This window comes from Leucopleurus acutus (genome assembly GCF_964270905.1).
Source record: "Leucopleurus acutus genome assembly, chromosome: X".
In the NCBI taxonomy this organism is placed as follows: domain Eukaryota; kingdom Metazoa; phylum Chordata; class Mammalia; order Artiodactyla; family Delphinidae; genus Leucopleurus; species Leucopleurus acutus.
Genome location: NC_139148.1, coordinates 119,575,307 through 119,596,874, shown reverse-complemented (window position 1 = coordinate 119,596,874; position 21,568 = coordinate 119,575,307). Strand labels below are relative to the sequence as shown.

The 21,568-nt window shown below is 40.0% G+C and overlaps 1 protein-coding gene across 1 annotated transcript in view; it reads right to left on the bottom strand.

Moving 5' to 3' along the window:
• Positions 1 to 11,852, bottom strand: part of F9 (coagulation factor IX) — a 29,757-nt gene extending 17,905 nt beyond the window's left edge. Inside the window, exons 1-4 of the mRNA XM_082865066.1 lie at positions 11,722 to 11,852; positions 6,594 to 6,757; positions 6,368 to 6,392; positions 1,616 to 1,729 (exon numbers count right to left, since the gene is read on the bottom strand). Of these exons, the coding sequence (XP_082721192.1) occupies positions 1,616 to 1,729; positions 6,368 to 6,392; positions 6,594 to 6,757; positions 11,722 to 11,809 (391 nt within the window). The 5' untranslated portion in view covers positions 11,810 to 11,852. The remainder of the gene's footprint in view (positions 1 to 1,615; positions 1,730 to 6,367; positions 6,393 to 6,593; positions 6,758 to 11,721) is intronic.
• Between the last annotated feature and the right edge of the window lie 9,716 nt (positions 11,853 to 21,568).

The window sequence follows — 21,568 nt, the reverse complement described above, 5'->3', positions numbered from 1 at the left end:
TCCCCATGCTGGGAAGCCTGCAGGAGTGGGAGTCCAAGCCTGGGGTACAGTTCATCCACCTGCATCTCCTTTTTTCTTTTTCTTTTTTTTTTAAATGTTTTTGCCCTGCCACCTTTTCTTTTTCCTATCTTCTATTCCTTTTTATCTTTTGGATCTCAAAGGAAGAGATCTTTTGGATCTCTGAACAGCATTAGAGATGACTTTTTCCCTTCTCAATAGGACAAGTGCAGCTGCTGCGTTTCATTTTGTTTTATGCCCTTTTCATCTGTGTGTCAGGTGGGTTGCCATAACGCCTTAATAGAGTCTTGCTAATTTTCTACTCTTTGCCCTTAGTCATGTAGCCTGTGGTGTTAGTCATGTAGCCTGTGGTGTTAAATTCTTTCCCTAGGACTGCATCTCTATTCTTCTGGAGTTTCAGAGGAGAAAGAGAACCCGTCATTAGCACTGTATGCTTTTCACAATCAGATACCAGTAATCCTGCATCCAGAGGTAATAAACAAGTAGGTAAAGGACTTTGGGGTTTACTGTTCCAGTTGCCAAAATCTCAGAACAAAAAGATTCTAGGATATGCAGAGAAAAGATGCACAATGATCCTAGATTTTCTATGTAATTCTTTCAGCGTAATCAGTATAGTCAAATTCAGGAATGAGTTTTGATTTTTGTCAACAAATTTCATATGTGAAGTGGTTCGTATGCGTGGAGAAGTGCCTAGTATATGGGAGAATTGGCCTTCCCATACCCCAATTCTTTACTTAGTTGACTTCCACTGCTTTTGTTGATAGCAATTTAGTCACGAGTTCTAACAATTTTATGGGTCAGTTTTCTTTGTGTTTTGTGGGTAGCAGTTAGAAGAATGGGTTTTGGCCAAACCAACTGAAGTTCAAGTCCTGGCTCAACTGTTTACTGCTTCTGTGATTTTTGAGCTGTTTGAGCTGCACTTTTCTCATTTGCGTAGAATGGAGAGGATAATGGTGCTGACTACATGTGGTTGTATTGAGGATGAATATGCTAATGGAACATCATTACCACTTCCTACTAGCTACCAAATCTTACTATTGTTCTTCATCTAGTTTCTTGAGCACATCCTGGAAACTATGACTGCAGATAAAATGAATGTTTATAAGCTTTGAAAGTATGTTTTATACAATGGAATATTATTCAGTCTTCAAAAAGAAGGAAATTCTGTCATAATCAACAACATGGATGAACCTGAAGGACATTATGGTAAATGAAACAAGCCAGTCGTAGAAGGACAAATGCTGCATGATTCCACTTATATGAGATGTCTAAAAATAGTCCAACACATAGAAGCAGAGAATACAATGGTGCTTGCCAGGGGCCGGGGGGAGGGGAAAATGGGGAGTTGTTGTTTAGCAGGTATCAAGTTTCAGTTATGCAAGAGGAATAAGGTCTAGATGTCTGCTGTACCGCATAGAGCCTAGAGTTAGCAGTACTGTATCATACACTTCAAAATTTGTTGAGTGTAGATCTCATGTAAATGGTTCTTTACCATAATTTAAGAGAAAATTATGATACATACACATTGCATTTTCCAGTTGCATCTGGTTTCAAAGGGAAATTTTGAACCACGAGTAATCCAAAGATAGTTACTTACCTAATTCACAGTTTTTTCCTTCAAATCCAACTTGACACCAACATTCATAGGAATTAATGTCATCCTTGCACAGGCCACCATTTAAACATGGATTGGACTCACACTGATCTCCATCTTCGAGATAGATTAAGAAGTTGAATTAGCAGATCCATTGCTTAGAATGCTTAGTCTTCCCTGCACAGACTCATGGAGAGGGGAGCCTGATTTTAGGGTCAGAGCAAGACTGCTGACCTGGAAACCAGCTGCTTATGGGATGTCCCTGTCTTCCTAAGTTTCTAAAAACAAGTAAAGGTTCTTAGGCTAACATTGTCCTAGGAAATGGCCCCGAGGAAGGCATGTACATTGTTTATGTAACTGAAGGGAGGAGGAAGAGGGAAAAGAACGTCTGAATATAGAGATGTACTCTATCAGCAGAGTGTAAGAAGAATTTTCAATCCTTCCTTATCGAACGATGATATAGTTAATTCTCAATGAAATCACATTGCTTCAACAATCATCTATGTGTTGTACAAGGCTTGCTCTGTCACAGGTCTTGTAGAGCAAGCTGAGCTAGGTAACAGCAACTCCACTCATGAGCTTGGTAACAGATAGCAACTCCACTCAGGGACCTGGCAGCCTAGGCATGGCGCACATGCATCCACTTCCTCATCTTATCACTTCACTTTTTTTTTTTTTTTGCGGTATGCAGGCTTCTCACTGTTGTGGCCTCTCCCGTTGCGGAGCACAGGCTCTGGACGCGCAGGTCCAGCGGCCATGGCTCACGGGCCCAGCCGCTCCGCGGCATGTGGGATCCTCCCGGACCAGGGCACGAACCCGTGTCCCCTGCATCGGCAGGCGGACTCTCAACCACTGTGCCACCAGGGAAGCCCCTATCACTTCACTTTTAAGCAGAGTATGCAGTGATCATTCCAAACAGTACAAAAGATGCTTTACTCCTGAAAGATATTCTACTGTCTGTGATTAGGTCCCAGATGGTTTGGTAAAGTGAGAAACAACTTTCAATACAAAGAATTAAAAAAGAAAAAGTTCTGAAAATGTGCTTTATTTATATATAGATTGGCTATGTTTCCTTCCCACCTTTCCTGAAGTTTCTACATTTGCAGAGTTCTGGAGAGCCTTTGAGAATACTGGTCATCAGAAAACAGCAGGAAGGAATAGGTAAGAGGGGAAGGGTCAGGATGTGGAGGGAGCCTTTAAGTCTGGTTTCTGAGAGCTCTGCCTCCATCCGTACTTCTAAGGAAGCTTCAGGAGAAAGGGATGCATAGAGCCAGAAGGGAGGCTGGTGTGCACTGTGAGCTGAGAGAGAGCCCTGAAGAAAACTGGGAGCAAGATCAGCAAGGCTTAATGTATGAGTAACAAAAGAGTAAGTGATAAAGATGGTGTAAGAATAAAGCAGTGAACGAAAGGGGGCAATTTAAGAGAAATTTCTAATGGTCGTTCATATTTTAGAGCCAAGCTCCGTGACATCTAGTGTGTGGCCCCCTGCCTGCTCTAGGGACAGCAGGAGAGTGTCTGTCGTGCTCGCTGTCAGGAGCATGTGTCTAGGTCCCACTGGCTGGGGGTTAGCACCCCTTTCTTAGGAATAGTCCCTCTCTGGAAAACTGCTTGTTGTAAAAATTAGACCTTGCCCCCTCTGCCCCTTGATCCAGTGTGCTTTTGCACAGATACTTCAGTTTGTTCCAATTCTATAAAAACAAAATACGTTATCTCTGGTTTATTATTATTGATGTTCAGAACTGGTCCAAAAAAACGAGCCACATTTGCACTTTATATTACAGACCAACGGAGCTGAATTATTTAGGATGTTTCACTGAAAGGCTCTGGGCTTGCAGCCAGCTACACAGCAACTCATTTGCTGAGACATATCTTTAAAATGAGTGTCATTTCATCCCGCATTTAGTCCTCCTTTGGGTGCTTGTCTGTGTGTACTTCGGGCTGAAGCAAAGCCACAGACTGTAGGGGTCAAAGACAACAAGGGACAAGACCTTGCCAAGTGAGAGCTTCCTGTTTAAGCCTACCAGGTGGTGGTTTAATGAATAACTGCATTTAGATTTGAAGGCCGGGAGGGGTAATAGAGAAAGTGGGGATTGGGCAGTGGAGAATTTGGCTGCTCTTCTGGGCTCCATGACTCCCTAGCTGGGTGACCTTTGACAAGTCATTTAACCTCCCTAAATCTCAGTTTCTTCTTCTATAAAATGAGGTTCATAGTGCTTTGCTCACAGGGTTGGTGTGAGGATTAAAGGTGACAGGCACTCTGTAAAGGGCTGGGCAGATGCTGGTTAATGTGGTTGGGTGATGTTTCCTCTTCACCAGGCTCCTTACTTGGTGAGATGATGGAAGAGAGTAGGGCAGGAGTGAGGGGCCTGCGACCCTACCATGTGAGAAAGCCCATACAGGGAGAAACAGCATAGACTATTTTGGGGGGGTTGGGAATCTCGACTGCAAAGTGAAAAGAAGCCGTGGAGTTGGGTTTTCTTTTTCTCTTTTCTTGTTTTTTTATTTTTAGCAGACAAAGCAGTAGTGACAGTGTAAAAAATTAATAAACGGAAACCTCAGTTAAGTAGAGTCAAGAGGGACTTCCCTGGTGGCGCAGTGGTTAAGAATCCGCCTGCCAGTGCAAGGGACACGGGTTCGAGCCCTGGTCCGGGAAGATCCCACATGCCGCGGAGCAACTAAGCCCGTGCGCCACAACTACTGAGCCTGCGCTCTAGAGCCCGCGAGCCACAACTACTGAGCCCATGTGCCACAACTACTGAAGCCCTCGCGCCTCGATCCCATGCTCCTCAACAAGAGAAGCCACCGCAGTGAGAAGCCCGCGCACCACAAGGAAGAGTAGCCCCCGCTCGCCGCAACTGGAGAAAGCCCGCCTGCAGCAACGAAGACCCAACGCAGCGAAAAATAAATGAATAAATTTATTAAAAAAAAAAGTCAAGAGACTGGAGGGCAGAGCTCTCATGCCCTATGACAATAGCAGAGCCCAACGGGAAGAAGACAGACTCCTTTCTTGGCAAGGACTAAGCCAATGAAAAGCCAGGGACTCTTTGTTTACTGTAGCCCTCCTTACTTCCTTTTCCCCTCTCTGAAGGAGTTGTCTGTCCCCTACCATGCAGGGACTTGCACGTGGCTCATGGTGGTTGTAGACCCTGAATTGCAATTCTCTGCTGATCCTGAATAAACCCATCTTTGCTGGAGTCTGTTTGTTTCAGGTCAACAACAGAATCATGCCCTTGATGTTTTCCAGGTATCTTTACCTGAGTTACAGTAAACAACACAGCCTGTGACCTAGAAGTTAGGGAGCCAACTTCAAAATATGGTGTTTAAGAGGTACTGATGAACCTCTACTCACAGGTGGGGGGCCAACTGGGTGGGGGGGTGGGCAATGAAGGGACCATGAGAGTTTAAATGCAGCCAGGAATGTTTGGGGAGGAAAGGTAGAAATTGATTTGCTTTAAAATACAAGATTCAACATTTTAAATGGATTAGAAATAGAGAATAAAAAGACTTGTTTGGACTAACTGTAGGGCAATACCTTAGTAGAGAGTTGGCGTGGTAGCATTCATTACTAAGAACGAGGAAAGGCAGATAAAGCAAATGTAACAGAATGGACCTCTTCCTCCCTCATGATTTAAAAACAAAGTGGAGAAATTATGAGTTACAAGAGTATGAATAAGTCCATTAGTGTCTACAGAATAGAATCTGGGAAAATAGAACTGATGGAATTCAGTGAATTGGCTGTCCAGGTTAGTTTCTGTCCATGCAAATGGTCTTAGGTAAATCAAGCTGGGAAAGTTACACTGCCTCAAAATCCTGCTGCTGGATTTTAAATTAGTTTTAAAACTTAGTTGTCATTAAAGTTTTGACTTTTCCTCCTTTTGGTCAATTCATTCAACAAATATTTACTCAGTGCTTCTGTACCAGATACTGTTCGAGGTACTAGGACTACATCAATAAACAAAACAGTTGAATACCCCTGCCAACATGAAGCTTACATTCTAGTGAGGTGGGAGACATAAATAGTATACATAAGACCATTATATGATACCTCAGTGGTGAAAAGTGCTATGAAAAATAATAGAGCAGGATACGGTGTCTAAAGTGATGGGGTTATGGGGGGGCAGGTTGAAGTATTAATAGATGATCAAGGCAGGCTTCATTGAGAGGGTGACATTTGGGTAAAGACCTGAAGGAGGTGAGTGAGTGAGCCTAGGGGAACCTGGCAGAGGAACCTTCCACAGTAAAGGAACAATCAGGTCTAAGACTTTGAAATGGAAGCATTCCTAGAGCATGCAAGGAGCCGCAGCAGCCCAGGATGTGTGAGGAGGAGAGGAGGTCAGAGGGGCAGCGGGGAGGGAGGGGCTGGGCAATCAGGAGGGCCTTGCAGGCCGCCAGAAGGAGGAGCACTTTTAAGCAGTAGACATGTAAGTCAGTCAGCATTCTCTGATTCTCTGCTGAGGATGGCAAACTCTCATTCAGTCCCAGATGCAATTCTCTTTGGTCTCTCCCTTCCAGATTCCTGGGGTGGAACGATGTTCCTTTTGAAGCCCTAGGAAGAAGTAAGCGTATCTGCCAGAGGATACCTCCCACGCTGGCATAAACCTGGAGTCTCTCACCATTCAATTTTGGGTAAAAAGAGTTGGACTTATTTTTCTGAGCCCTTTTGAGACAGTTTAATATATTATCTGTTTACACAGAAGAAAAAAATACATAATTCTCAAATGTTTCGTATACTAGAGGATAAAATGAATTGCTTACCAACATATTGCTTCCAAAATTCAGTCTATAACGAAAAAGAAGACAAGTTAATGGTACTATTTAAAATGTTTTCGATTTGATTCCTTCTCTATTATAACATTTGTAAAACACGTGTATGTATAGATATTTTAAAATTCCAAAGAGAAGTATGGTCCCCCACCTTTTCTTTTTAAAGGTTTTCTATTCTTTGCTCTGCATCTGAAGGATGTTATGTGGAAATACTCACAGTTTTCTCAGTGTTTTCAAAAACTTCTCGTGCTTCTTCAAAACTACACTTTTCTTCTATACATTCTCTCTCAAGGTTCCCTCGAACAAACTCTTCCAATTTACCTGAATTATACCTCTTTGGCCGATTCAGAATTTTGGTGGCATTTTCACGATCAAGAAAAACTGAAATTTAAAAGAAAAAGAAAACATCATGAAAATTAAATACATCTCTTAAGAAAGGCTTTCTTTTTAATCCAAGTAATCCCAAAGCCAATTTATCTTTGGGGCATGGAGCCAAAATCTATGATGTTCTCATGGCACTGTATACACATGGAGATTTAGGAATTAAAATTCAATTTTACTCTTAGTCAAGAGAACTCTGGTAATGAAAGGTCAGATTTTCAATCATATTTGAATTTACTCTGGATGAAAAGGAAAGTTCTGAGATAAGCAGTTAACTTCACACTTTGTCATCATTTGAAAATAACTAATTGCAGATCCTTGCAAGGTGATCCATCACGCTGGCCGGGCTGTGCTTACAGGACGCAGTTGCCCAAATGACTTTGGAGCACATTTCCCTTGGAAGAGCAGAAGCCTAAATGCAACCCTGCTGTCTCTCACTAGATATTAAAGAAAAACCACTGCATTCATGTTTTTTTAACCTTCAGACTCACAGCACCTTAAGTTGGCACGTGTTCTAGGAATACCAGTGACATAAGTCTTTCTCTGGGATTCAGGATGTGGTTTATTTTAGCTCTGACTGTCTAGCCTGTTAGGAATGCACTCCTGAACTCTGGGATTGAGGTCCCTAACCTAATTCTCCACCCCAGTCCCTCCCCACCACTCTCCATACCTCAGTCTCTTCTTTCTGTTTCACTCTCTGTCTCTGTGCGTGTTTCTCTCTAGATAGACAGATATAGATGTAGTATCTGTATCTATAACTAATAACAGGAACTCAAGAAGCTGCCTGGAGTTATTCCTTTCTTCTAGAGAGTGTCTGATACCATCTCAACAGGACGAGGTGTTTATAACGTGAACTCTCCAGGGCATTTTGGGACTGTTTTCTCATTAGCGCCAAAAAAAAAGGAAAGAAACAAACCGAAGTTCCTTATTTCCATTGCAGCTGTTCGCTTTATGGAGCCTTCTAGTCCCTTAACAGCCTCTCACTTTTCTCTTGCTCTTCAAGTCCCCTTGGGCTTTACTTTTTCCCTGAATTTAGCTTAGACTTTTTCTCTTCAACTCTTCCCTTGCCAACCTTCTCAGTTCCCTTCACCCCTTCTTCAGTGCTGCAATACCCCGCAATCCCAACCACTAGGTCAGTGCCGCCAGCTGCCTCTTCCTTCCCTTCCCAGGCAGCCAGGCGCCCTGGGAGAAAGCCACAAGCTGCAATTGGGTGCCACGGCATATCGACACCTCCCAGCCTCCACCAGGCCCTCCTCTCTGCTTGCCAGTTCATGTGCTTGGCCCTGGGCGCTCCTACAGTAGCATCTGTGTCTGTATCCATTTACAGTGTGGTCTAGTGGAAAAATAGGGGTTTGGAGTCAGAGCAGACACACCTGGATTTGAATCACATGTCTACCAGCTATTGGCAGTGAGATCTCAGGCAGGTCACATAAACTCTGCAGCTTAACTTTGTCAAGTGTAAATGGGTATAACGGTAGTATCATCAGACTGTCTACCTCCCAGCGTTGCTGACAGGATCAGTGAGATAATGTGTACAGGCTGGTGTATGTTGGTTTTCTCTCTTCCTTTCTACTCCTCTGTCTGGTCTGCCTCCCTAACTTTCTCAATTCCCTTTTTATTTAATGCACTTTTCTGTGGCTCTTTCTCTTCTTTACCACCATCCATGTAATGAAACGACTACTGTCAGGATCAGCAATGACCTCCTAAAGGGTAATTTTGAGCTTCTGTATTTCCTGCCTGCTCTGAAACATTTCTAATTGTTGATCTTTCCCTCTTCAGGGTGCTCTTTTCATGAAATCACTCTCTCCTGGTTCTCCTCTTCGCTCTGATTCTTGTTATTCATCCACCACTTGCATCCATTCATTCCCCTTCTTCTGCTTGCCCCTTATATGTTCAGAGTTCTCCCAGGCTCCAGCCTCCAGCTTCAGCCTTGTCCCTCTTCACTCCATACATCCTTGCTAGGGCCAGGGCTGGGGTGAGGTAAACAAGGCCCCTAGGGCACAGAATCTACGGAGTCACTCTCTCTCAGCGTGTGCAAGTATGTTTATGCCCTGCTTGCCTCACCCTAGTCCAGCCCCGACTCAACACAATTTTCTGAGCACTCACTACTGCCAGGCACTGTACTAGGTGCCACAAGATCCATGCTCACTCCCTGGATCCTCACACACGTGGTTGTAACTACTGTCTATAGGACAGTGAGTTCCGAATATCCATCTCCAGTCAGATATATCTTCGGAATTCCAGATTGTCTTTCTTTGTAACTGTCCATTGTCATGTGGCTGATAAGAGCTGATGTTTATTTAATGCTTCTGATGTGCTGGACAATGTGCTTGGTGCTTTGCATCCATTATTTCATTCCCTTCTCACGGCAGTCCCATGAGAGAGGTGCTGTCGTCTCATTTTCGTAAATCAAAAACTCGGAGGTTCAGAGAGGTTAAGTGATTTGCCCCAAGTGATATATTAAAGTGTCAGAGCCAGAATTTAGACATTGGCAGTCAGACCACACAGTCCATGCTCTTAGGCACTGTGCTGTATCCCAAATGCTCAAGACATGGTCTTTCCACTTCCTCTAAACCCGTTCCCCTTCCATACCCAGGTAGTTAAGTCATATCATTTCTACTTCCTCAGTGTCACTTGCATTCCATTCCCTCTTCTCTGTCTGTACAGCTAATGTCCAGGTTCAGGCCCTCATGCCTTCCCTGGATGATTACAGTAGCCTCAAGACTGGTCTCCCCTTGTCTGGCCGTCCCTTCCTCACACAGGTCATGAGAATGTTGCCAGGCTGAGCAGCCTGAGTCAGCCATCAGTGGTATTCATGTTTACACTTCTGATGACTCCACATTGCATTCCGTTGTCCAAACTCCTTCATTTAGGGCCTTCCTTATCTGATGACCTGACCCTGCCTCACCTGTCATATTCAATATTGAAAACATACTTAGTTCCTGAAAGACCTCACATTCTTTGTGGATCTGGATCTCTGCACGTGAGTGATCCTCTCTTCACAGGATGACCTAGATCAGTCATTTAAGGAGAGAGTACCTACTTATTCTTTAAGACCCAGCTCAAAATATGGTCTCTCTGTCAGTGTCTCCCCAGTTAATGTGTTCCTTTCTCTGTGCCCCTTTAGCAGCTGGTATACATCTCCTCATGTTATATTGAAATCTCTCAGCTGACCTCATGGTACTTTAGGTCAAAGAGGGAATCTGGTTTATCCCCAAGCCCCTAGTACCTTGCCACAGTACCTGGCACCGTAGTAGTCACCTAGTTTTGTAAAGTTTTGTAAAGTGTGTGGACTGAAGCTGTCTTTCATTTATTTCATTCATTCATTCTAAATGAAAGACAGGTTGGGTCCATATGCTTTACAAAACTGAATTGGTTTTATGGAACACATTTGATTTCAAAATTCTAAATTGATACAATAATATCTAAGGGCAGCAGCCATGAAAATGCAACATCTCAGAAAATCATTCATAGAAACTGCTTTTAGAAGCCAGTGGTGGTTCAACAGTAGAGGAGAGCACTGCATCAACACTGTCCGTCCTTAGGGAAGGCGCCTTGGTGCTCTGCTCAAGGACCTATTATCTCTGACTAAGGTGACTCCGGAATCACACTGCCTTTCTCCTCACCATTGTCTGAGGGTCATATATTTAACCTCCCTTCGGGCTTATCTCTTCTAGTCATTATTTCCCAAGCTGTGAAATCCTAGTCCTTCTTTTTTTCTCTGAATCTATCCTTTTTCCTACATCTGAGGTCTTCAAGGGGGCAGCAGTCCTCTTAAAATTTACTCCATCATCTCAGCACTTATCCTGAAGGAAGGGTTTGGATCCTTTGTCCTCCTAGATTTCACACTGATGAGATGTGTGTAAAGACGTAGCATTCTGTCCTACTTTGTGAGTGTTCACGCTGAATTTCTTCATTGTTTGACTCTAGCCAGTTTGCTGGCTTGACTTAACCTCTGCATTCTCGCACCATTATTTCTGCATTTCAGTGTGACATCATGTCTGGAGTGGGAACCTCGGGCCAGTCTGCTTTCTGGGGATGCTTAGGGTTGGCACCCCTGATCCTCCACTGTCAGCTACTAGATTTGATCATAATAGGTTGACAAGTAAGTGTGATAAATGCTTCCTGTGAGAACATGCTGTTTGTCTAAATGGGGTAATTTCTTCCCTATGTGCCTGCCTTTGGGGAATGCATAAAGTCAGTAAAGTTGTGAAAAAAAACCAAGTGATGTAAATTGCTTTAACTAAGTTCCTACTCGACATCAATTCTTGTACTTGCTTTGCTGTCCTAAGAGCTCAAGTGAGTACTGAGTTTCCCCCTGTATTAACTCCGAGATGTTTAGAATCAGACAAAATAATTTCTTCCTCACCCATGGAAAACTTCAGTGATAAATAACAACTTACTAATGAAAGGTTTGTATTTTAACTAAAACTTTCAATTGAAGGTATATAATTTTATAGACTAAAAATTAGAGGCATGACTCATTAAATAGTTACAAAGTTTTGAATCACATCATGTCTTAAAATCAAACTTTGTGTGTAAATAAAACCATTGTTTTTGCTTTAATGTTTCCCATTTTGATTTCAAAATAATGAGTTAAAACCCCACAAAATGACAGTTAATTTTTTCTCCACATTCGGCTGTTTCCTTGTTAAAACATTTCCCCCTTTTATTTATTTTTTTAACCAAGGAGATGACTTTTCCAAGGAATTACATTGTCAAATTATAAGCCCAACAGTGTCCATTAAAAAAATGTACTATAAACATTGTAAATCTATTTAGTTTTAAAAATGAGGAAGAACCAGCACCAGAGAACTAGTACTCACCAACCCACATGCTAACTAGTAGAATCTTAAACATTGTGGTCAAATCCTGTAATCATTATTTAATGAAGAAGACAGCCCCAGACGTTTCTATATCTAAAAGCCAAGCACATTGAATGTATCTTTATAAAGGAAACAAACCTGTACATTCAGCACTGAGTAGATATCCTAAAAGGCAGATGGTGACGAGGCCCGGTGATTCTGCCATGATCATGTTCAGGCACCGCATAACCTTTGCTAGTAGATTGTGCAAGTAGCAAGGTTGACAATTGTTCCAAAGTACAAGCTGAGCTGTATTTACTTCTGGGAAACAATGTCCATCTCCCTCAGTGGGTCTTTGGGCTGTTTCCGATGTCCTCTTGGGTTAAATGAAGAGAGGAGGCAGTGGCCATTGTTAAACTTCACCTCTGATTCCATGGGCTTCTGTCACTGTGGCTGATCTGAGGCTGAAACAGGAAGTGACCCATCATTAGAATAGGGGGAGGTATAATGTGGCTGCAGTTGCTGTGGCAGCAAAATTCATCATAGGATCCATCTTATCCTTGTCAGGGAGCATTAATGTCTTATAGTTGAAAGGTAAAGGGATGGAAAGAATGAAGTCATTTTGTCACCCACCTTAAAATGTCACCACTGCTGATAATCTCGAGTCACCTGGTGGATCCTTTATGTTCCTCCTCGTAACAAGGAGCTTATAAACTTTGTTGTGCTGTGTACCCATATGGTGAAACATATGGGCCCTGTCTCAGAACACATGTATGTATATGCATATATACTTATGTATAGAAAATAAATGTTATAAATATTATTATATAGTAGTTCATATTGATATACCACTTCACATGTAATATAAAAAACTCATAATAGTATACCAACATTTACCTACCATTCTTTGTGCTGTTGTGATACATTTTATTTCTAAATTTAAAAAAATTTTTTTATTGGAGTATGATTGCTTTACAATGTTGTGTTAGTTTCTGCTGTACAATGAAGTGAATCAGCTATATGTATACCTATATCCCCTCCCTCTTGGACCTCCCCCTCCCATCCCACCCATCTAGGTTGTCACAGAGCACCGAGCTGAGCTTCCTGTGCTTTATAGCATGTTCCCACTAGCTATCTTTTTTTTTTTTTTTTCCGGTACGTGGGCCTCTCACTCCCACGGCTCTCCTGTTGCGGAGCACAGGCTCCGGACGCGCAGGCTCAGTGGCCATGGCTCACGGGCCCAGCCGCTCCACGGCATGTGGGATCTTTCCGGACCGGGGCACGAACCCGTGTCCCCTGCATTGGCAGGCGGACTCTCAACCACTGCGCCACCAGGGAAGCCCCTAGCCATCTATTTTATGCATGGTAGTGTATATATGTCCATCCTGATCTCCCAGTAAACCCTATATTACCTTATTTTGCCTCAGGCAGTCAACAGTCTTTCAAAGAAATTTAAAAATGGGGAAAGATTTTATATTTAGTCACATTTTCTTCATTTCTTTGTGAGGACCCAAATTTCAATCTGTTACAGTTTTTCATTATTGTGAAGAATTTTCTTTAATAATTTTGATAGCGTAGGTCATCTTTTGATGAATTTTCTCAACTTTCGTTTATTTGAAAATGTCTCCATTTTACCTTCATTTAAAAAAAGTAATTTGGCTGTATATACAATTCTAGGTTGACATTTTTTTTTCTTTCAGCACATTAAAGAAGTCATCCTGTTGCCTTTTGGCATGCATTGTTTCTGATGAGAAGGCAGTGAATATTATTATCATTTCTTTTCAGCAGTTGGACTACAATGAGCCAAGGTATTCTTGGGGTTCATTGAGATTCTTGGATCTGTGGCATTAAAATTAGGAAAATTCTTGGATCTTATTTTTCAAAATTTTGTTTTAAAATAATTACAGTTATGGGAAATTGCAAAAACAATACAGAGAAGTCCCATATACCTTTCACAATGTTTATATCTTACATAAATATAGTAATATAATATCAAAACCAGGTAGTGGACATTGGTCTATTGTATGTGTATAATTCTGAGTGATTTTATCACATGCATAGATTTATGTGACCACCACTATAATTAATATACAGAACAATTATAATTAACAATTATGTCACCACAAAGGTCTCCCTTGTGCTGCTATTTTATAATCACACCCCTCCCCCTCCTTCCAATTATTCCTAACCCCTGGCACTACTGATCAGTTTTTGGTCTCTATAGTGAGAATGTGGTATAAATGGAATCATAGAGTATGTGACCTTTTGAGATTGGCTCTCTTCATTCAGCACAATGCCTTTGAGATCCATCTAGATTGCCACATGTTTTAGTAGTTGCTTTTTATCGCTGAGGAATATGGATATGCCAGTTTGTTTAACTATTCACTTACTGAGGGACATTTTGATTGTTTCCAATTTTTTGCTATTGCAATAATGTGCTTTCAACATTCATGTACAGGTTTCTATGTGGATGTAACTTTTTAATTTCTCTGGGATAAATGCACAGGAATGCATTTTCTGGGTCATGTGAGAGTTGAATATTTGGTTTTTAAATAAACTGCCAAACTATATTCCAAGACGGCTGTACTTTACATTCTGACTGCGATGGATGAGTGGTCTAGTTTCTCTGCATCCTTGCAAGCGTTTGGTGTTATCACTGTTTTTTATTTTAGACATTTTGATAGATATGTATTTAGACCATTTATATTGAAGATAACTATTAATATGTTAGTGGTTTAGTCTGCCATTTTTTTTACATCCTTATTGGAGTATAATTGCTTTACAATGGTGTGTTAGTTTCTGCCTTATAAGAGTCTGCCATTTTATTATTTGTTTCTTTTTCCCTCCTCTTGTTCTCATTTCTCTGTTCTCTTTACATGCCTGTTGGTGGGTTACTTGAAAAAATTTTTAGAATTCCATCTTGATTTATTTATAGGGTTTTTTAAAAAGTGTATCTTATTGTATAATTATTGTAGCTTTTGCTCTGGGTTTTACAATATACACATGTGACTTGTCACAGTCTACTGGTATCCGTATTTTAACACTTCAAGTGAAATATGAAGCCTTACTTTGATTTTGGTCCATTAACCTTCTCCACTTTTAAATATCATTGTTGTGATAACCAGATAGTGCTATTTTTTGTTTTAATTATCAAATATCATTTATAAAACTCATGAGGAGAAGGATAGTCTAATGAATATATCCATATTCTTCTCTTTGCATTGCTAGATCTTCCTATCCAATTCTTCTATCATTTGCTTCTCATTGAAGAACGTCCCTTAGCCATTCTTTTAAGATAGGTCTGAAAATGCCTCTGTTTCCCATTCATGCTTGAAGGATAGTTTTGCTGGATATAGAGTTTGTATTGGACTGGTTTTTTCCCCCCAGTACTTGAAAAATGTACCAGTTCCTTCTGGCCTCCATGTTTTCAGATGAGAAATCTGTCATTCAAATTGGTCCTCCTCTACAGGTATTGTGTCAGATTTCTCTGGCAGCTATCAAGTTTTTTTTCTTTGTCTTTAGTTTTCACAAGTTTAGTTATGATGTGCTTTGGCATGGATTCCTTTGGCATTATACTGTTTGGGGTTCACTCAGCTTCTTGAATCTGTAAATTTGTGTGTTTTGCCAAAATTGGGAAATTTTCAGCTATTATATCTTTGGCCCCACTTTCTTTTTCCTCTCCATCTGGGATTCTAATGACACCAGTGTTGCATGTATTTTACTGTCCCACAGGTCTCTGAGTCTCTTTTCATTTATATTAGTCTATTTTCTCTCTTATTAAGTAAATTCTGTGAATTCACTATTGTTTGGTGATTTCTGTTGAGTTCTCTTTTAAGTTTACTGAGTTGATCTTCTGTCATCTCTACTCTGCTATTGAGCCTCTCCAGAGAGGTATTTTTTTTTTAAAGTTATTCTTTTCAGCTTTATATTTTCCATTTTCTTCTTTTTTAAAAAATAGCTTCTACGTTTTTGCTGAGGTTTTCTACTTCTTAAATTTTTTTCTGAGATAATCTGTAATTGATTATTGAAACATTTTTTATGATGCCAGCTTTAATATCCCTCTCAGATAGTTCCAACATCTGATTCATTTCAGTATTAGTGTCACTTGATCGTCTTTTCTCATTCAAATTGTGATTTTTTTGGTTCTTAGCATGATGAGTGGTTTTCAGTTGTATTCTGGACATTTTGTCTATTATGTTAGTAGACTCTGGGTCCTATTTAGCAGGCAGTCACTCTGTTAGACCTATCACACAGGTCCTGGCCTAGTTTTCTGGGCTGTGATTCCAATTCCAATTTAACTTTTAGATCCTTTGTGGGATTATTTTTGGTAATTAAAGTTCCAAGTCAGTTGATATTATGATATGGAGACTATCTGGGTGGGCCTGTCAGGCATATCCTTTAAAAACAGAGAGTTTTCTCCAACTGATAGCAAAAGGAGAAGTCAGAGATGTTCAAAGTACATGACAGATTTGATGAAGCATTGGTGGCTTTGAAGTTGCATGGGAGGTGGTGGGGCATGTGGAAAGAGTGGTCTCTAGAGGCTGAGAGCCATTCCTGGCTGAGAGCCAGCAAGAAATCAAAGATTTCAGACCTATAGCCAAATGGGATTTAATCCTATCAACAACCTTAATGAGTCTGAAAATGGGTTATCCCCCAGAGCCCCCAGATAGGAGCCTAGCTGGCTGACATCTTGACTGCAGCCTTGGGAGACACTAAGCTGAGATCTCACTTGAGATCACTTGCTCTTCTGTTTACCAAACTGAGACATAATAAATGGGTATTGTTTTAAGCCACTGTGGTTGTGGAAATTTGTTATGTGACAGTAGAAAACTAACACTCCATCATTAGTGTTTTCGTTTGTGCTAAGCATTGCTTTCTTCTTGAAGTTCTGTTTGAACTGTTGGTACCTCTGGGAGGGTAAACAAATACCGTCTTGAGAACACTAATTTGAGATTATAAAAGCTTTATAGTTTTAGCTTTTATGTTTTAGTCTGTGATATATCTTGGATAAATCTTGTATATGAAGTGAGGTTAATATTTGAGGTTAATTTTTTGTTCTTTATGAATATGGATTTCTCCAGCACTATTGATTGATAAGACTATTCTTTCCCCATCATATTACCTTGCTACCTTTGTCAGAAATCAGTTGGCTCTGTACATGTGAGTTTATTGCTGAACTCTCTATTCTGTTCAATTTGCATACGTTTTAATTTATATGAATGGGAGTATATTATATATTTTGTGTTTCTTTAATTTTTAAATTCAAACCCATCATTTTAAGATCCATTTTTATTGCTATGCACACATCTAGTCTAATGCTTTTCTAACTGCTGCCTGGTGTATATGTACCACATTTTTTCCTAGCTTTTCTCCCAGTGATTGACATCTAGATTGCTTAAAACACTCTGATTCCACAGATATTGCCACAGTGGACACCTTCTTTTGAGTACCCTTATGGAATAATGTGGTAATTTACTTAGGATATATATTCAGGAGCAGAATGTCTGGGTCTTAGGGTATTCCTATTCCTGATTTGTCTAAGCACCGACAGATTGTTCTCCAGGTCGGCTGCACCAATCTACACTCCCACCAGCAGTGCGTATAGATTTCTATATCTGCACATTCATGCCAATTCTTGGAATTATCCCTTTATAATTTTTAATAATTTAAAAGAGTTAAAGTGCTATCTTATTTTAATTGATGCTTGTCTTATTGTTATGAGTTAGAACATGTCTCTGTATACTTTTCAGACTTCTGAATTTCCCCTTTTATAAATTGCCTGCTTATGACCATTGCCCGTTTTTCTTCTGGGGTTGTTAATTTGAAGGCTTTCCCTGAATATTCTAGATATTAATCCATTATCAGTTTTAGACATTGTAAATAATTAATGTTTCCCATTCTGTCATATGTCAACTAACTTTGTGATTTTCTTATACTTTGTTGAATAGACATCCTCAATTTGAATTTATTAAATTCATCAGTTTTTTCTTTTATAATTTGTGTTTTAAAGTTTTGTTTGAGAAATATTTCCCTGCCCCTAGGTCAAAAAAATATTCTCATATATATATATATATATATATATATATATATATTTATTTATTTATTTATTTTTGCGGTATGTGGGCCTCTCACTGCTGTCGCCTCTCCCATTGTGGAGCATAGGCTCTGGACGCGCAGGCCCAGCGGCCATGGCTCACGGGCCCAGCCACTCCGCGGCATGTGGGATCCTCCCAGACCGGGGCACGAACCCATGTCCCCTGCATCGGCAGGCGGACCCTCAACCACTGCGCCACCAGGGAAGCCCCTCTCTTATATTTTTTATACTAACTTTATAGCTTTATCTTTCACATCTAAATTTATAGTCTAATCTGTGTCTAAAATTTGATAACAAGGTTGATGAGAGTGTGGGGAAAGAGTACTCACATTTACTATTGGTGTGTGTACAGAGTTCTGGAGGTCATTTAGGTCTTATCAAAAGCCTCAAAAATTTATTCTTTTGACATAGAAATTAAGCTGATAATTATAAATGAACAAAGAATTTACCTCAAACTATAGTTTTTGCACTTATTATAATAGTGAAATACTGAAAATAACCCAAATATCCAACAGTAAGAATTATGGTAACAATTAAATAATGGTATGTTGAACTATAACATGATACAGCTTGCCAGAATAGCCAAAACAGTGGGGAATTGTTGTTCAATGGGTATAAAGTTTCAGTTATGCCTGAAAAATAAGTTCTAGAGTTCAGCCGTACATCATTATGCCTATAATAATAAATAATAAATAAAATTGCTACAAAGCCATAGTAATCAAGAAAGTGTAGTACTGGCACGTGGATAGACAGATTGAATTAGTTTCCTGTTACTGCTGTAACAAGTTGCTGCAAATTCAGTGGCTTAAAATAAAAAATTTATTATCTTATGCTTCTGAAGGGGTCAGAAGTTCAAAATCGATCTCACTGGGTCAAAGTCAGGGTGTTGTCAGATCTGGTTATTTATGGAAGTTCAGAGAGAACAGTCCATTTCCCTGTCTTTTTCAGCTTCTAGGTGCCACCTGAATTTCTGGCTCATAGCCCCTTCCTTATATTACTCCAAGCTCTTGCTTCCATCATTGTATCTCCTACTGACTGTGATCCTACTGCCTCTCTCTTATAAGGGTTCTTGTAATTACATTGGGCGCACTGACTAATCCTGGAAAATCTCCACATCTTAAGATCCTTAATCACATCTGCAATCTTTTTTGCCAAATGTAAGGTAACATATTCATCATTTCTGGATGTGGGCATATTTGGGGGCCAGTATTAAGCCTACCATATATATCAATGGATTAGAATTGAGTGTCCATAGATAAATCCTCAATTTTATGGTCATTGATTTTGACAAGGGTATTGCGAAAATTTGATGGGGCAAAGAACAGTCTTTTCAAGAACTGGTTTTGGGACAATTGGATACCCATGTGAAAAAGAATGAAGTTGAATCCCTACCTCACATCATACACAAAAATTAACTCAGAAATCAACCACAGAACTAAAACTATAAAACTCTTAGAAGAAAACATAGGTATAAATCTTCATGATCTTGGATTAGGCAATGGTTTCTTAAATATGACACCTAAAGCTCAAACAACCAAAGGAAAAAAAGCAACAAATTGAATCTCATCAAAATTAAAAACTCTTCTGCATCAAAAGGTGCTATTAAAATAGTGAAAGTCTAACCCACAGAATAGGAGAAAAAAATTGCCAATCATATCTGATAAGGGATTTTTAATAAGATATATAAAGAACTCTTACAGCTCAGCATAAAAAACACAAATAGCCCAATTAAAAATTGGTAGAAGATCTGAGTAGAGATTTCTCTGAAGAATGTATACAAATGACCAATAAGGACATGAAAAGATGCTCAGCTTCATTAGTCATTAGGGAAATACAAATCAAATTAACAATTAGGGACAACTTCAAACCCAATAGGATGGCTATAATCAACAAAACAGAAGATAAGTTTGGTGAGGATGTGGAGAAATTGGGACCCTCGTACATTGCTCTTGGTACAGCCTCTATGGAAAACAATTTTTTTGTTCCTTAAAAAGTTAAACACAGAGTTACCATGTGACCCAAGAATTCTACTCCTAGGTATATACTCAGGAGAAATGAAAATATATGTCCACACAAAAATTTGTACCTGAATGTTAATAGCATTATTCATGATAGCCAAAAAATGCTATTGGCATATGAATGCCTGAGCAAAATGTGGTATATCCACACACTGGGATATTATCCAGCCATGAAAAGGAATGAATATAGCATCCATACATGCTACAATATAGATAAACCTTGAAAACATTAAGCTAACTGACAGAAGCCAATCATAAAAGGCCACGTATTAGGACTTCCCTGGTGGTCCAGTGGTTAAGACTGCACTTCCACCACAGGGGGCATGGGTTCGATCCCTGGTCAGGGAAGTTCCACATGCCATGTGGTGTGGCCAAAAAGAAAAAAAAAAAAGGCCACGTATTATATGATGCTATTTATGTGAAATGAGAATAGGTAAATCCAGGTTGCTGAGGGCTTTGGTAAAGGGAAAATGGGAAGTTACTACTAATAGGTACAGGGTTTCTTTTTAGGGTGATCAAAATGTTTTAAAACTGATTGTAGTGATAAAAAATGTTCCAAAAAATTGATTGTAGTGATGGTTCCACAACTCTGTGAATATACTAAAAACTTAAATTGTACACTTTAAACTGGTGAATAGTATGGCATGTGAATTATATCTCAGTCAGCTTATGAAAACAAGTGAACTAGATCTAAAAAATAATACGGTTTACAGTGATTTTTAAACTGGAATATTTGTTTTATTTTCACCAAAGCTTAAAATAAACAAAGCTTAGGGTTAGGGTTTAAAAAACAATGATGGGGAAGTGTGTTTGACATGGACAGATGTTGTCAATTCTTACGTGAGGAGAAAACAGCAGCATGGTAGTGTGATTGTATTCTCATGTATGTGTTCCTGTGTGTGTAAACGATGTTAACACATGCATGCACACTTATAGTCACAGTAGATTACTCCAGAATTTTCAGTGTTTTTTTCCTGGGGCTCGATTACAGGTTATTTTCCTTTTTTCCTCGTTTATAATTCTTTTCTTTTCTTTTCTTTTTGTAATGAGCATATAATTTTCTTAAATTAAGAAAATTGCTAACACTTCTGTACTCAAATACAGTGGCACTGAGGAAGGAGAAAAAGTCCATCAAACTTCAGCTTTTCCCCTGAATATCTGTGTCCTCTGTTCCAGGACCAGTGTGAGGGTAGGCAGAGCTTGCATCATTGATAGGAAAGAATGAGCCTACTCTTTGTCCGGAGTTGGAGGGGGGGAAAGCGGGTGGGGGACGGGTAACAGGCACAGTGTGGTGGCGCTTCTTTTTGTTTTTAGGTGAACTCTCAGAACAGCAGGCATATCCACGATCAAATGTAAAAGCATCCCAAACACCTAAAGCTGAATGAAAATGCACTTAACAATGCCTATGATTTGTCTGATTGAATTCCCTACATCCTTGTTAATTTGCATTAGTACAAGTGACCTGTTGTTTTGCATTTGTTCACAAGTTGTTTCATTTGTATATGTTTGCTCTCCTGGAGCCCATTGTGAGCCGCCCCCCCCGCCCCCCCCCACCCCGGGTATGGGATCTTGGCTTTTCTTCCTGTTCTTGCTCTTCCAGAGCCCAGTAACAGTGCTTTGCACACAGCAAGGACACAGCCAGTGTGGATGAAATGGTTGAATTGGCAGAATCCAGGAGAGACTTGAATCATCAGCTAGCCCTGCTATCTATTGGTAGCCAGAAAGATATTCCGTATTTTATTCTAAAACCAAAGGTTTTATCTTTGGCAGGCGGCCCCCACCATTTAACTGTTTTATAATTAAGAAATGAACTGCTATTTTGCCACATATTTTAAAACAAGTCTACTTTTTATATTGAGTGCCTTTTTCTGCACCACAAATTACCACAAACTTA